This window comes from Saccostrea echinata, unplaced genomic scaffold, assembly GCF_033153115.1.
Source record: "Saccostrea echinata isolate AGI-Se365-2 ecotype Australia unplaced genomic scaffold, CSIRO_AGI_Sech_v1 ptg000023l, whole genome shotgun sequence".
Classification (NCBI taxonomy): Eukaryota; Metazoa; Mollusca; class Bivalvia; order Ostreida; family Ostreidae; genus Saccostrea; species Saccostrea echinata.
Window position 1 is genome coordinate 12,653,051 of NW_026889772.1, and position 17,587 is coordinate 12,670,637.

Consider the following 17,587-nt stretch of genomic DNA (forward strand, 5'->3'; position numbering starts at 1 on the left):
GTATTAATATATAAATTATGTATTCAATCATTTTGCGACAGTAAGTTAATTTCATTATGACTTTACTCACATTGTACTTACATACACTATTCAGATCATCTGGATTCTGAATGTTAACCAATCTGAGACTATTGAGATTTATACAGAGAGTTGTACTGAACAGATAAGGCTATCATGTTTCACCTCAACAATCTGTCATCCTTAAATGTCCTGAATGTGTCCAGAGATGTGTGGAGATATGAGCAACAGAAAGGTGTTAATAAATGAGCAACAGAGATGTGTTCATAAAATGGGCAACAGAGAGGTGTTAATAAATGAGCAACAGAGATGTGTTAATAAATGGGCAACAGAAAGATGTTAATAAATGGGCTACAGAGATGTATAATAAAATGGGCAACAGAAAGGTATTAATAAATGGGCAACACAAAGGTGTTAATAAATAGGCTACAGAGATGTGTTAATACATGGGCAACAGAAAGGTGTTAAAATATGAGCAACAGAGATGTGTTCATAAAATGAGCAGCAGAAAGGTATTAATAAACGGGCAACAGAAATGTGTTAATAATTGGGCTACAGAGATGTGTTAATACATGGGCAACAGAAAGATGTTAATAAATGAGCAACAGAGATGTGTTCATAAAATGGGCAACAGAGAGGTTTTAATAAATGAGCAACAGAGATGTGTTCATAAAATGGGCAACAGAGAGGTGTTAATAAATGAGCAACAGAGATGTGTTAATAAATGGGCAACAGAAAGATGTTAATAAATGGGCTACAGAGATGTATAATAAAATGGGCAACAGAAAGGTGTTAATAAATGGGCTACAGAGATGTATAATAAAATGGGCAACAGAAAGGTGTTAATAAATAGGCTACAGAGATGTGTTAATACATGGGCAACAGAAAGGCATTAATAAACGGGCAACAGAAATGTGTTAATAATTGGGCTACAGAGATGTGTTAATACATGGGCAACAGAAAGGTGTTAATAAATGGGCAACAGAAAGGTGTTAATAAATGGGCTACAGAGATATGTTAATCCATGGGCAACAGAGACATGTTAATAATTGGGCAACAGAAAGGTATTAAATGGGCAACAAATGTGTTAATACATGGGCAACAGTGATGTGTTAATTAATGGGAAACAGAGATATGTTAATAGATGGGCAACAGAGATGTGTTAATACATGGGCAAATCTATTCATTTTCCTTGACTAAGTAACTTTATACTTGTTTTCCATGAATATGTATCAGCAAAAATTTCACTGGCACATTCATATAAATGAAAGGTATATTTGTTCCAATTTTTTGCAGTAGAGGAGTGATCAGACATCACTTATATTTTCCTCATGGTTTCTTTTTCCAAGAGTTTGAGATATTGAGCTTAAATTACATAAAGAAAATGTGGTTGGGACTTCAAACTCACTTTTACATTTTTATAGTTTTCGAAAGATTGAATGTTCAAGATACCAGAGTTCAACTGTGTGAACATCTATATCAGATTAAAGCACTTGCAGTACCTAAACCAAACATGTTTAATAAATGCCAAGTACTGGGTCAGTGTCATGTAATGTCTAGAAAAATACTCGTACATGTAAACTGAATGAAGATTTTAGGAAAAATTACACACTTGGTATAAATTTTAACACATTTTTATTACATGTTAAATTCACCTTCATTACATGAGTGTTAAATATGAATAATTTATGATAAAGTGTAAAATTTTTATGTAAATAAAGCAGTAGACAAAACAAAGAAAATAAAAATGTGTAAACAAAAGAAATGAAATCTCAAAACACATAAATACATGTATTTAATAAAATGTAAAGTATTTAAATAAAGGGTCTTTGGGACTACATATGTACATATCCTTCTAAATATAGGTAGTTGTCATGGAACAATTACATCATAACACAGAAAAATAGAACCAACAAATCAAGTAAGATCATCTATGAACAATATCACTGGATGTGGTACATCAAGGTGTTAAGTTAAGACCTGGCCCCGGGATCATGAAACATCTTAAGCTTAAGTCCAAATCTTTATGATGTACTAATATATTGTAGAAGTGAAGTAGACCAAAATTAAAATATTTCTTAACTTCACTAAAGTGTTGTTCTCTGCAAATTTAGCGATTAATTCAGTAATTAATAAACATTTTACAGACTATTATAAATTTGACTTAAGTCTAAGTCTGTTTCGTGATCCTGGAGCCTGATCTTATATTTGGTTTAATATATTCCTTCTACATAATGAGTTATTAATGATACTGAATATACTGACTGTAATCATTAACAAATCATTCAATAACACCAAAGACTTAATGTGAAAAACTGATCAATCCTTGTACTCAATTAACATTGAAATACATGTACATGATAAATAAAATTGAGATTAATGATGTACCTTGTATATAAAGCAGTTGTTGATTTCACAAGTTAGACAAATGTGATTTCAGAGGAAGAACAAACTTAGCTAGAGGTATGGTGCAGTAATAATTGTTACATTAAAAAAATCTATTTGGTCACGTTGAGATTCTATTCAAGGAAAATTATACATTGTTGTATTTTTTCCAATATCAAATACAAAAAAAATCAATAATCATTGCTATGAACACAAACACATAATGCATGGTATTTCAAATTTAAAATATATCAATGGGCAATGCAATCAGATGAAAGATCATCAAAGCCCATTTGTATCACAATAATTTATTGGTTTTAAACCACACAATTGATTTTTTTTTTTTAATGTAAACTTTTCTCATTTGAAGATTTAAAGAACAATTTTAATATTTTTTGAGTCCAACAAATACAAAACATGAGACCATCACAAAAATTTTATTAACCATAACAAAGCATCACATTTTGGGTAGTTATAAAAACTTGAAATGTGCAAACACACTGCAAAATCAAACAATTCTTGGTGCATAATACTTGAGAAATCTTGAGCATCAATATTTGTATTAGTGACAAGCCATACACCAATCACCTATTTATCTTAATCAAATATAATAAAAAAAAATTTAAAAAAAAAAGAGAGATGTTTCTAAAACTTCCTACAGCATACATGTATTAAGACTTAGCCTTAATTTGTACTTACAGTGTGTTAAGCAAGAATTAAAATATTGGTTAGTTGTTAATGTAAAATTTCAAAATCATCTTCAAGGAGATCTGACAGACATAAGCATTCTAAAATTCTAATTGTATTGATTGATTATTCAAAACATAAACTATCTGTAAAAAAAAAAATTGCACATCACCAAATTTACACCCCCAAAAAACCTCAATTATCCTTCTCTTCAACTTGGACTTTTCTCTGGCGAACCCCCGATTCCTCTTCAGAATCCTTGTCCTTCTGTCCATCCAAAAGAATAACTTTTTCCTCTTTGTCCTTCTCCTTTGGAGTCTTACTTTCTTTTTGGTCCTCAGCGTGTTCAGATTCCTCCTCACTCTCTTCTCCTTGCTGTGAGGACCGTTCCTCAGAGTCACTATTTACTTTATCGTCAGAATCTACATTTTCCTGCCAAACGATGGAAAATTAGAATTGTTGTTTTAGAACACAAAGAAATATGTCTCCACTTCCAATTAATTCAAAGTCCAAGGGGCATTATGGGTCAAGACATTTTTTAAGCAACAACCTCAATATATTAAAACTAGACTGAAAGATAGAAAAAATCTGGCCCAAAAAAATTTTGGTAGGACAGTTACAGGGCTCAACATTACCTAAAATACATGCTTGCCCATTGGACAAATTGCCAACAAAACTTACTTATCCAAATTTATAGAATACTTGTCCATCTCTGAGCAGATATTAAGGAATTAGTAGAACATTATTTTCAAGAATGAAGTAGTTCAAAAAAATATTGAGTGTAATGATTTGTTTAATGTGAAAATAAAAACATTATTGACGTAAGATACAGTAGCACTGTCTGTAACCGTCTTGATTGTCTTCTTCCATTAACCAAATCCATGTCTGATTTGAAGTTTGTGATTTTGGAAAAAATCAGTCTTTAATGAATTCAGTGGGGATTACTTCTCATGTTCACAATATTCCCTTATGGAAACTTGTCTGATCAGACAAGTGAATCTGGAGATTGACTTATCCGATCACAAAATAAACTGGACACAGACAGACAAATTTTAATGTTGAGGCCTGAGTGATAACAAAGGTCAATGTCATAGGTTGGTTTTGACTGAAAGCCTTGACAAAAATAAAAAGACAATACATTCACATTCCACTTAGAATAATCCTGGACTAAAAGATAAACAAGTATTCCTGTTATAAGAATTGATCTGAAAACATACTACTCAGATGTGTTAACTCCTTCTCCAAAATCTTTTTTTGAAAAGTAAGAGAAATGACACAGAATCTTCAGAACAGTAACAATAACCTCATGAATTAACTTCCCCCCAAACACTACCTGCATATTTGAAGTACATTCTAAAATTTGTCCCAAAAGGAAAGGGTGTACTTCTGTTTCAGAAGTGAACAAAATTCTTGTGCACATAGAGAAAACATCTGACAGTACAAATGTTTTGCATCTCGAAGTGATTGCTATGAAAAATGTCATGAAAAATTTACAACAGTTGCAAATCCATATCAAACAAAATATTCTGTAGTTACACCGATTTGTAAGGTGCTTCTGGCTTGATCAATTAATGATTGGCCACAACTGATCACTAAAAGTTTATTCCAGAGAGACTTGCTAAAATACAACTACATGTTTGTACTTTGACATCAATTTTAAAGGTCAAGATTATATGTGGATCATGACAATTTATCTTTTATTGGTAATTCTACATATCCATTATCATAAGAGTAGGTCAAAAAATAAATAAATTCAGTCTGTACAAGCTTCCTTACTCAAAAAATAGTAATTTGACTATTATCTCTGAGGTCAAAGGTCAAGGTCATAAGTGAGTCATGGTGGTACATAAAAATAATCTTGCAATGATACATTCACATGCTATATATCACAACATAAGCTAAAAGTTTTTTGTAAATTTCCTTATAAAAGTACTGGGGGAGGGGGGTAATATAGATCATTAATAAATATACGTCAGTATACAGGTACAAGTTTATAAATATCCATCTTTAATATGAATACTAGTATCATTCAATTTTGCATCCGATATCACTCTTCTTGAGCCATGGTACATTTACTGCACTTGTTCCTTTATATTTATCTAATTTACATAATATATATGTACTGCTTACTTCTTTGGATTCAATGACATCTGTCACTTTTGAGGACACTGTCTGCATGGCTTTCAGAATCCTGGCCATCTGTTTCTCTGTTTCTTCTAATCTTGTTTGAAGAGCTCTCATTTCATCTGCACCTAATATAATCAATACAGAAGGGTCCACAATAAGAGCTTGCTTCAGGACCACCATAAAATTACTAAGGAAAATGCTTCTTGATTACGTAAAATTGATGTTGGATCTTTTCAAAGAGTATTGTACAATATATACATGTACAGTCAAACTTTGTTATTAGGATCTTGATGGGATCGAGAAAAAACTCCGAGATATCCAAGGATAAGAGATAACAAGGTTAAAATAAATACACATGATATAGAGTAGTTGGAACTTCCATGCGGCTTCGACATAACCTTGGTATTCGATATATTCGTGATTGAGATAACAAAGTTAAACTGTATATCAAAATCAAGTCGAGACAAATCAAGTTGAGATGAGAAACACAAGAGGCTCAAGGGCCTTAACGGACACCTGAGTACAATACAACAATTTAGAGGATCCATGAACTGATAAATGAAGTTTTGTTGCCCAAAAGCAAAAAATACAGTTTGATTAGCATCAACAAAATAATTGGTCTAGTATCTATCTGTCCCCCATTTATCACTATTACCATGCAGACTACTTAACAAAATGTTTATTTTTTAACCCCATATTGTAACCTCTCACATTGGCCTCTCTTGGCCTTTGAAGAACATTTAAAAAGATAAGTTATTTTTGTCTCAATTTTATTCATTTATTACTTCCAAGTCTACCTGATCATTAAAACTGTGAAAGTAATTTTTTTTTATTTTACAATAAATATTCTTGCATAATTCTCATATTCTATTAACCTTTCAAATACATTGTTTACAGTGATTAATTATCAAAGGTGAATGGCAAAGGGGTATAACTTTGCTCAGCAGAATACAAGTTAATAGAACACTGGGCAGAACCAGGACACTTGACTAAATGGTCAAGGTGTTCAAAATTCTGGTAAAAATACCTTTGCATATTAAAACTTCTACTTTGTTTGCCCAGAAGCATAGAAGATTTTCAAAGAAATGCATTTTTACTATATTATTAAATAAATAAAGCCCCATCCTTACACCAGAACATCTGACCCAGGGGCCATGAACTCACAATTCTGGAAGAAGCACCCTTGCTCATCATAACTATACACTTGTTTCTTTGCTTTATAACCAGTAGTAGAAAAAAAATAATTTATTTTGAAAGAAATTATGCATTTTCAATATATAATCAATAGAGTCCCCCCCCCCCCCCTTCACCTAACCCCTGACCCAGGTACCATGAATTTCACAGTTTTGAAGAGAAATTCTTCCTTATCATAACCATGCACTTCCTTTGTTTGAATAATACCAAGGAACAGAGAAGAAGATTTTGAAAGAATTTATGCATTTTCAGTATATAATCAATAGAGCCCTGCCCTAACATCAGAACCCTTGACCCAGGGGCCATGAAATTCATAATTTTGGAAGAGGCAACCATGCTCATCATAACTCATCGTCACTATGTACTTAGTTTATTCAATTTCCAGGAGCACAGAAGAAGATTTTCAAAGAATTAATGCAATTTTACTATATAATCAATAGAGCCCCGCCCTAACACCTGAACCCCTGACCCAGGAGCCATAAAATTCACAATTTCTGAAAAGGCAGCCATGCTCATCATAACTATGTTCTTCAAGTTAGTTTATTTAATATCCAGGAGCAGAGAAGAAGATTTTCAAAGAATTAATGCATTTTCACTATATAGTCAATAGAGCCCCGTCCTAACACCAAGAACCCCTGACCCTGGGGCCATGAAATTCACAATTTTGGAAGAGGCACTCTTGCTCATCATAACTATATACTTAGTTACTTTATTTAATACCCACGAGCAGAGAAGATTTTCAAACAATTAATGCATATTCACTATATAATCAATAGAGCCCCGCCTTAACACCAGAACCCCAACCCTGGGGCCATGAATTTCACAATTTTGGAAGAGGCACTCTTGCTCATCATAATTATGTACTTAGTTACTTTATTTAATACCCACGAGCAGAGAAGAAGATTTTCAAAGAATTAAGGCAATTTTACTACATGTATATAATCAAGTGAGCCCCGCCCTAACACCAGAACCCCTGACAGTGGGGCCATAAAATTCACAATTTTGGAAGAGGCACTCTCACTCATCATAACTATATTCTTAGTTAGTTTATTTAATATCCAGGAGCAGAGAAGAAGATTTTCAATGAATTAATGCATTTTCACAATATAGTCAATACAGCCCCGCCCTAACACCTGAACCCCTGACCCTGGGGCCATGAAATTCACAATTTTGGAAGAGGCACTCTTTCTCATCATAACTATGTACTTAGTTACTTTATTTAATACCCAGGAGCAGAGAAGAAGATTTTCAAAGAATTAATGCACTAGATAATCAATAGAGCCCCGCCCTAACACCAGAACCCCTGACCCAGGGGCCATGAATTTCACAATTTTGGAAGAGGCACTCTTGCTCTTCATAACTATGTACTTAGTTACTTTATTTAATACCCAGGAGCAGAGAAGAAGATTTTCAAACAATTAATGCATTTTCACTATATAATCAATAGAGCCCCGCCCTAACACCAGAACCCCTGACCCTGGGGCCATGAATTTCACAATTTTGGAAGAGGCACTCTTGCTCTTCATAGCTATATACTTACTAATAGTTACTTTATTTAATACCCAGGAGCAGAGAAGATTTTCAAACAATTAATGCATTTTCACTATATAATCAATAGAGCCCTGTCCTAACACCAGAACCCCTGACCCTGGGGCCATGAATTTCACAAATTTGGAAGAGGCACTCATGCTTTCATAACTACATACTTAGTTATTACTTTATTTAATACCCAGGAGCAGAGATGAAGATTTTCAAAGAATTAATGCATTTTCACTATAAAATCAATAGAGCCCCGCCCTAACACCAGAACCCCTGACCCTGGGGCCATGAATTTCACAATTTTGGTTGAGGCCTCAATCCTTATTACAATCATGCCAACAGTTTGACTGCTTGATGTCCAGGCATAAAGAAGAAGATTTTTAAAGATTGCATTATTTTTGGTGGTTTTAGCCCCACCCCTCAGGCCCCAGGCGGGCAAGGACCATGAAATTCACAATTTTTGTTCCCCTTCACCCAAAGATGCTATATGCCAAATTTGGTTGAAATTGGTTAAGCGGTTTCAGAGAAGAAGCTAAAAATGTTCAAATGTTAACACACAACGCAAGACGACGGACAAGAACGGATAGCAATAGGTCACCTGAGTGACTTAGGTGACCTAAAAATAGAAATTTGTACATCTACATATATATATAAGATTTTTTGTGTATGTTGAATTGTTCTTTGTTTTACTGCAGACATCAAGTGCAAATTTATTCACATAAAATGAGTTGCTTTCTTACTTATATTTTTATCATCTGCTTTAGCTAATAGATTCTCCAGCTCTGACAGTTTAGCACTGCTCTCCTTCAGATCACTTAATGATGCCTCCTCCACTACAGAACTCTCCTCAGATGTGTTTGGGCTTTTGTTTTTCACCCTCCCATACCCAGGCTTTTTGTCATATTCCCCTTTACTCTTCTTGTTAAAGACCTGAAATAATGATTTGAATACCTCAATTAGAATGTTAAACATACATTTTTCATGCATAAGAAGTCCCAAAGACAGCATGTCCTCAGATTGCTGGGGTTATGTGAACATAATTACATTACTAATCAAGCTCTCTCTCAAGTTTGGAAAATCTAATGCTTATTCACAGATACGTATTTTCCAGCACTCAGTCCCCACTAAGTGGCCTAATACATTGTGTTTCAAAAAAGCAATATTCAAGAAATAAACTAAATTGAAGACAATTCATAAATCAGGGTTCTCCATGAGCTGTTTTACTGTGTCGGGCCCGACACAGTAACAATTCAAATTTTATACCTGCGACACAGTAAAAATTTTGCGACACAGTAAGATCTGTGATAATCAGATATTCAGAACACTAATTCTCTCTCACTGAGACTTTAATCAAACAAATCTACCGTCTTTCAATTTTTAAGGCAGAGCACTTAAGAGCCCTCTATACACTGCACACTAGAGAGTTCTGATTTTGTGGTATTTTTATGGAAATAGAGTGATCTGCCCTTTGATCAAGAATAAAATAAATTGAAATGGACAATTTATTACTTAATTTGTGATCAAATCAAGCATTCATAACACTTTAATAAGCCAAGGTGAATAGATAGAATACTTCATTTGCAGATATTTTGCCCACTTAAGTAAACAACAGTGATTTATGTTCATCAGTACTTCATTGTCTTTGAACATTTTTCCTGGGGGTAAATGCAAGGCACCCTATGCTGAAAATGTGATAGATAAGCTCAACACTTACACCTTTACACACTATAATTTTCTCAATGTCCAAAAAATATTTCCTCTATTTAAGCTCCAGGACACAATGTGTAAAACTAGGTACATATTCCTCTTACTTCTTGCCCGTCACAGCAGGTGTGCCTCAAGGTTCTATTTTAGGGCCACTTTTATTTTTACTGTATATAAATGATCTTCCTCTACATGTAAATAATACAGATATTGATTTGTTTGCTGATGATGCAACTTTACATACATATCATAATAATGTGCATTCTATTGAAAATGCCCTAAATGATGATTTGTGTGAGATTGAAAACTGGTGTTCTAGAAATCAAATGATGTTGAATATTGATAAGACAAAATGTATGCTTATGGGAACTCAACATAGAAAATCTAAGTTAACATCTTCAAAACTAGATTTGTGTGTATCAGACAAAGTTCTTAAAAATGTTGAATCAGAAAAACTCCTAGGAGTACATATTGATCATTCATTGCGCTATAATAGTCATATTGATTCTGTTTGCAAGTCCTTGACATATAAACTATTTACATTACGTAAAATCAAAAAATTTCTCCCATTACACACACGAAAACTTTTCTATAATGCATATATTCTGCCTTCTTTGAATTATTGTTTGACTATTTGGGGCAATGCTCCAGGTGCTGGCATAGAAAGAGTTTTTAAATTACAAAAAAGAGCAGCCAGAATTATATTAGTTGTGGCACCAGATGCTCCATCACTACCATTATTTGTGAAACTTGGTTGGTTGACTATATATGAATTGATAGATTTTAACAAATACACATTGCTTTATAAAACACTTCATGGTATGGCACCTGATTATCTGAGAGACTCCTTTGAATTCATTTCCTCTAATAATTATATCCTACGTTCTGAATCCAATTATGACCTTAGTCTACCAAAGTATCGAACAAATATGTTTAAAAATTCTTTTCAATATTCAGGCGTTCATTTATGGAACAAATTACCACTACATGTACGTTTTTCATCAACTTCACAATCCTTTCGTAAAAATGTAGAAAAATTTATCATCAATGGACACAACATTTCTTAATTTGTAACTTGTTTCTATGTTTTAATGATATATACTTTTCTCAAATGCATTTCACCTATGTCATATACTTGTATTTTTCTGATTATTATACTGTTGTATTTATATTTGTACTATACATGCATAGAGGGCCCTGAGGAAGACTAGTGCTTTGCACTAATCGGGTTACCCTCTTTAAATAAAGTATTATTATTATTATTATTATTATTATAGAAGGTCCTTAATTATCTCCTCATTAGGGCACTTTGTCTTGCTTCACCTTGCAGAATCAATTATCTCCTAGACCCCGCTGGACTTTACACATGAAGAAACAAAGACAAATAATTTGTTTTCACACTTCCATGTAACCGTATAACTGCTAGTTGCATTTTTAAATATTATTTCAAATTTTGAAAAAAATTAAAACATTATTATGAATACATGTCTTTATACTTCAGAACCACATGGTCATCTCTAGTATCATGTTGGCACTGCAGATGTGAGTCAAACATCGTATTGGAATCATTTCATGGATGTAAATGTATTGTTCAAGAATTTAAAGGCAACCCCTAAAAGTATTTTATTATCATATGTTTCTTTTTTAAAATTCTGTAATTCGATCAACTGACAAAAATCACGGCAAAGAATGATTGCACTTAGTGTACAAAACGTGGCCCCCGGTAATTTGCGCAAAATTAAAGTATAGAAAATAGCCCCAATAGATGAATAATGCGATTCTTCTATGTCTAAATCGCAACTTTGCGAAATTACAGGAATTAAAAGTCCATGAAAATAAAGAACGAAACTGTGTTTTGTAAGAGGGGTCACTGCAATTCACGAATCTTCATTGATATTCAAAGTTATTCCGATTTTTAAAGCCATAATACATGGTGAGCGCATTGTTGCCCAAATTCCTCAAAAGGACAGAAGGTGTATAACTGTTGGAAATTCATCATATTTAAAGGAGATTTCTGCGCTCAGGGTAAACTTTTTGAAAAAAGGTACAAAACACTTTACTATTCACGGGTATTTACATGTCATTGACCTCATTATGACCTGTTAAATATTCCAATTTATCACATGATTTGTGGACTCGGGTAACTTTGTGAATACAAAAAAAATCAATAAATCACGTGGCTTTCGCTGCGATTAGCAATGCAGACCGTTACATTTTCAATTGATCAACATCGAATTATTTTTTTCTTCCCAGTATTTTTAGTAGTGCCAAGTTTTGCTAAAATATTCATTATTTTGTAAGTAATTTAACATTTTTGAATATTTCCAAACCGGTATTTTTTTCCTATAATTTTGCCTATTTTTCTCTGTAATTTTGCTTATTAGTATTTTTTTAATTTTTCTCCTCACCCCTTCTTTTTGGTACATTTTCTACATTTTTGCTTTGTTTATTTTACATCAATTATGTATTTACGTTGACCTTGATGTAGGGAGAGGGCTAAAATAGGCTGACCCTTCTACTAAATGAGTAAATTCCGGTTACTTTTCTTAACAAAATATTCTTTAAATTAAAGAGGCTGGGGGGTTGTGGCCATTTTTAGATTATATTGATCTCCTTTAGAAGAAGAGCTCCATATGAAGGTATAGAAAATGATCAAATTTTAAAACTAAAATTTTTGAAATTTTTCTTTGCCAAATGATAGTTGACAGCTTAAGAAATCATATCTAAAAAATTAAGTTAAATCTGGTGGTTAATTTGTTGACCCCCCAGCCTCCTTAAAACATACATCTGATATTGATTTCAGAAGTGTTCATTCAATATATACAAAGGAGTTCTTAGGTATGTAAAAAATTCCTTTTTTGGTAAAACCCATGCCCGTAGGAAGCAATTTCAGTTTTTGGGGCACAGCCATACATTTTCAGTTGGAGGCACTATCAACTACCAAAAATTCCTTGACAAGCAAAAAAAAAAAAAAAATTGGGGGAAGGGGGCATCCGACGTAATTATTGAAGGGGCACAAGTGTATGGTAGCTATGTTTTCTATAGTGTTCTATATATCAGCAAAATTATGGGGGGGGGCTCTGTGCCCCCCCCCCCCGGTTCCTACGGCCATGAAACGATGATTAATAGTGGCATCCAATGGATATTAATATTGTTCAGGTATTAGGTCCACATTTGAAGACAAAAAAAATAATGATGCTACCATTCATAAGAAATATTTGACAGATGAGGGTAATGGAATTTTAAATCGGTCAAAATGTAATGATATTTTAGTTTTAGTCCTTGGATTTAGGGGTTCGCTTGGGGGCTCAATGAGTTTCCAAGGCATAGTCTATATCTTAGTAATAGCATCATTCCTCAAAATGTTTTTGATTGTAAAAATATAGGTACACGGGGTAGAAGTATGGATAGATTGTTTAACACTGGAAAGCTTACTTGGACAAAAAAAAAAAATAATAATAAAAACTAGAAACTCATTGCGAGCAATGAGAGGTCTTCCGTTAGATTCAGAAATTAAATACGAAAATTCAAGCTGAAAAAGTGATAAAAGAAATTCAGACACTCTAGAGAATTAACCCTGGTCGTCAGCGTGAAAATCCAACGTGCTAACCATTAACCAGTCACTTTTTTGCACCACTTCCTGTCACGACCGGAAGAAACAGCGATACAAGATTTTCTCACGATTCATATAAACTGATGACTGACTATCAGTCCTGAAAGTTTTAGACTTCAGTTGTTCATTGTTGCCGAGCAATATTGTGAGAACAAATTCTAATTTTGAGGACAGGTAAACACACGACCGGAAGTGAATTTAAAAAAGTCTCTGACTTTTCTCTAGATATCTGCAGTATTTACAACATACATCAAATCATTTCAAGTACTTTATCGATAAGCAATATTTATGAGAAAGTTAAATATAAAAATAACGTAGTTTATCTCATAAAACCGGAAGTTGACGTTTTTGTTTCCGGTGGAATCTAACATATTTCAAAACAGCGAAAGAGATGAAATAATGTGATGCAAGTTTTGATTTAAAAAAGAAAAGATAAAATTTTGATTTCTTTGATCACTTCCCGTGACAAGCGGAAGTGACGACTTACGCGTTTAACCCAAATGGTTTCGCTTACTCCTCAAGGTCTATCACTCATAAAAGTTTGGTGTTTTAATCTTTCACCTGTTTTTGAGATCTCACTCAGACAACTCATTTTGAGGACAGGAAAACACGCGAGCGGAAGTGAATTTTTGAAAGATATTTAAAGATTACTCTAGACATTTGCAGTCTGAATAACATATCTAAAATTCATTTCAAATACTTTATCTAGAAAAAAAATATTGATGGGAAAGTAAAATACTCAAATTATGTAGTTCTCCTCTAATAACCGGAAGTTGTCGTTTTTGTTTCCGGTGGGACCAACATCTTTCGAATCTGCGAAAAAGATGCAATAAAGTGATCACTTCCTGTGACGACCGGAAGATTGGCTGACGATCTTAACCCAAATGGTTTTGCCTACATCTTAAGGTCTGTTGCTAATTAAATTTTTTCGTCTAAATCTCTTACCATTTTCGAGATCTTGCTCAGACAACTTCTCAGTTTGAGGACAGGAAAACATGCGACCGGAAGTGAATTTTACAAAGAAATTTGACATTACCCTAGATATTTGCAGTCTAAATAACATAATTAAAATTCATTTCAAATACTTTAACTACAAAGGATATTAATGGGAAAGAAAAATACTCAAATTATGTAGTTTTTCTCTTATAACCGGAAATTGACGTTTTTGTTTCCGGTGGGACTAACATATTTCGAAACTACAAAAGAGGTGCAATAATGTGATGTAAGTATTGATTTAAAAAAAGAAAGTTGAAATTTCATGATTTCTTTGATCACTTCCATAAACGACCGGAAGTGCCGACGACGACCAAAAATGCAATTCTGCAAATTTAGAAGTCACGTTCTATGCTCTCCAATAAGTCTCAAGTTCATATCTTTAGCCATTCTTGAAAAAAAGGGGCGACAAAATTTTATTTTAAAATCAGGATATTGCCCGTAACTTGGAACCAAAATGGAATTTTCCAAATTTTTCTTGTGATGAAACAAGTTCATACAATGACTAATTTTTCCTGAAAGTTTCACGGAGAACCAATGAATAGTTTTCGAGAAAACGCCTGCACAAAATTTGGTCAAAAAAAAAATAAGAAGAAGAAGAAGAAACAGTAGAATCACTATAAGGTCTTCCGTGAAAACGGAAGACCTTAAAAATAACAAAAATAACAAAACAAAACAAACAAGCAGATATATAATTAATAAAATTGTTTTAGTGATTAAATATCACAACAGCATCGCAAAAAATGCTTTGTATTGTTATTCTGTACACCAGTATTTACTGTACTTAAGTACAGATAGAGAAGGGGGGGGTTTCATATTATTTTAAAAATTCGATACGGCACTAATCTTTTTGAAAATACAGAATAAGTTGTTTTTCTTTTATATTTTTTTTCCATTAAAATAATGTGAAATGTGTGTTTACATGTACAAGTTGGTCTGGTTTATCTAGTGTTGATTTTCCACGTATATGCCACATACGTTTCTTAAATTGCGATCGCAACTTGCCCTATTTAAAATTAAGAATATTTTCGAAACAAAAGTAACCTGTCATTCACCTGTTGTTTTTTTAAGTAAGCTGCTAGATTTTGTTTATTTATTATACGACTTCTAGGATCTACCAGAACCTACCAAAAATGGGAGAAAATCTGGGTTTAGGGAGGGAGTACATGTACATCTTCAAGATCCTCCCTCGCACCCCTCTTTCCAAAAAAAAAAGGAAAAAAAAACAAAAAAAAACAAAAAAAAACTGGCTTAATCCTTGAGAAGTTTAAACATGTTCTTTTTGTTTACTTTTGTGTATATTTTTTTCATTATATCCTGCTGAGTAGTTCCCAGAAACCATTATATAACTGGCTATTACATGTTTTCAATCGATCGATGAAATGCTCCGCCCACTCCGAATATTAATGAGACACAATTAAAACCCAGCTCGGACAAGCGCAACATTCCGAAATTAACACCCACTAGTGGGCATTTTTAATTACCTTTAATAAAATTAAAGTGCCGTTTTCAATGTAAAAATTTTTGCAAGTAATGTACCACACAGATAACAAAATATGGATTAGGTGTAAAATAATTAAGATTTGAGTTAATTAGATGATGTTAGAGGGGTCCCAAAAAGGGGCCATGGCAATATGCTTAAGTGGAAACATTCTTTACTGTAGATTGAATGATCGACCAGAATTCCCTCTGCTCTTCAGAGCATGTGTGAAACATGAAGTTATATACATAAAAATATCAAGGTTTAATATATACGTACAACTTGTAAATAGTGATACAAATATATTTTAGTTTTTTTTTAATCGTACTTATTTTTTAAGTTGGGGGGGGGGGGGGGGGGTTTACACTGAATTGGTTTATCTTCTACATGTAGTACATTTTATGTACAGTATTATATGGATACATTCTAATTGTTTTAAATATCCATTAATTAATTTTTTTAATCAATATGCACGACCATAACATTTGTGTAACAAATAAGTGAGTAAAAAAAAATTGTTTGTATATGCTTTTGTAACTATAATGAATAGTGGTTCAGTTGCAGTTGCGAATTTGAACGCGAAAATGCCGCAAATATTAGTGGTTCACGTAAAGTCTGCAACAAAGTAAAATTTCAAATGATGGAGAACCCTGATAAATATTACTAGGACATAACTATGACTGTGTAAATTCCTTACTTTGACCAGTGTATATATCAGGTAACCAATGATGCCCACAGCATAAACAGGAAGTACCATTCCCATCATTCCTCCCCGACCACTAGAAGTCTTTGACTGTTGTTTGTTCATTTCTGCTGCATGTCTCATTCCAGGGTGTGGTCCCTGCTGAAATATAACAATAATAGCCAGTGCAAGAAAAAAGTTTATCTGCAATATTTATATGTGGTTTCCTTGTTAATATAACATCAAACCCAAAGAAACAATGTTGAATCTTATTCATTACGGTCTGTATAATATTCAGTGCGTTAAACACCTGCATGTATATAGCTGTTGCCATGGTTCAGAGTGTCATGGCATATGACAGGACCATGTATGTCTTACAGTTTATAATAAATATGTCTTATGGATATCATCTGACTGGAATGAGCAAGGATATAGAGCCTAAATCAAATTATCTGTAAATACATATTAATCAAAATCCCAGATATATATATCGATGATAATTGCTTTGAATGAATTAAAATACCCTCATATGTCTTTCAATTTCTGCATCCATATTAGGTGGCATCCCTGTCGGACGAGGATTTCCTTCATTTCCTCCTCCAGGGCCACGTGGATGATGAGCTCTTGGGGGCACTGAATATCAAAACAATAAATGCAATGGGTTAAATTATCATCAACAAAAACATCATCATCCGAGGTTTCATCACTTACATGTCGAGCAGCATAACTGATCCTAAAATTACATAATGCTCAATAATACAATAATATTTTTCACATAATGTTTGGAATTTAACGAAGCTAAAATCTTCTGGATTAAATTACTTTTTGGCTGATTGTTATGGACTCCTCTGTCTTTTGTTCTTCCTCCAAACAAGTTCATGACTATTGGGGCGAAGACCTTTGGGTAGAGAGTCAGTAAGCATCCTCCTATGGCAACTACTGTGATTATAACCCGTACATCACTCATACCCGAAATCAAAGCCATATTTTTATTTCAATCAGGAACCCTGCAAATAACTAATGTCAACAAAATCGTCTGTACTGCCAAATAACGTTTATTGGTCACGTGATCAATAATCAATCGCCTATTTTAGCCTATCTATAGGGAATTGCTTAATGAATTTCTTTTAAGGTATTCAAACTTTTCAGAAAAAGTTGATTTTAA

The 17,587-nt window shown here is 33.3% G+C and overlaps 1 protein-coding gene across 1 annotated transcript; it reads right to left on the reverse strand.

Moving 5' to 3' along the window:
• Positions 1-1,636: 1,636 nt before the first annotated feature.
• Positions 1,637-17,528, reverse strand: LOC133191492 (resistance to inhibitors of cholinesterase protein 3-like). The gene is made up of 6 exons (XM_061327243.1): positions 17,245-17,528; positions 16,946-17,055; positions 16,438-16,584; positions 8,691-8,880; positions 5,221-5,342; positions 1,637-3,522 (listed from the first exon to the last, which is right to left on the reverse strand). Exons 1-6 carry the CDS (start codon positions 17,405-17,407, stop codon positions 3,286-3,288), a joined length of 969 nt encoding a protein of 322 aa, XP_061183227.1. The 5' UTR covers positions 17,408-17,528; the 3' UTR covers positions 1,637-3,285.
• Positions 17,529-17,587: the final 59 nt, after the last annotated feature.

Coding starts and splice junctions, on each gene's coding strand:
- LOC133191492 (XM_061327243.1), bottom strand. CDS start 17,407: ATGGCTTTGATTTCGGGTATGAGTGATGTACGGGTTATAATCACAGTA. Junction 5,343..8,690: donor AGCAGATGATAAAAATATAA/GTAAGAAAGCAA, acceptor TGATTATATTAG/GTGCAGATGAAATGAGAGCT. Junction 3,523..5,220: donor ATGTCATTGAATCCAAAGAA/GTAAGCAGTACA, acceptor ATCGTTTGGCAG/GAAAATGTAGATTCTGACGA.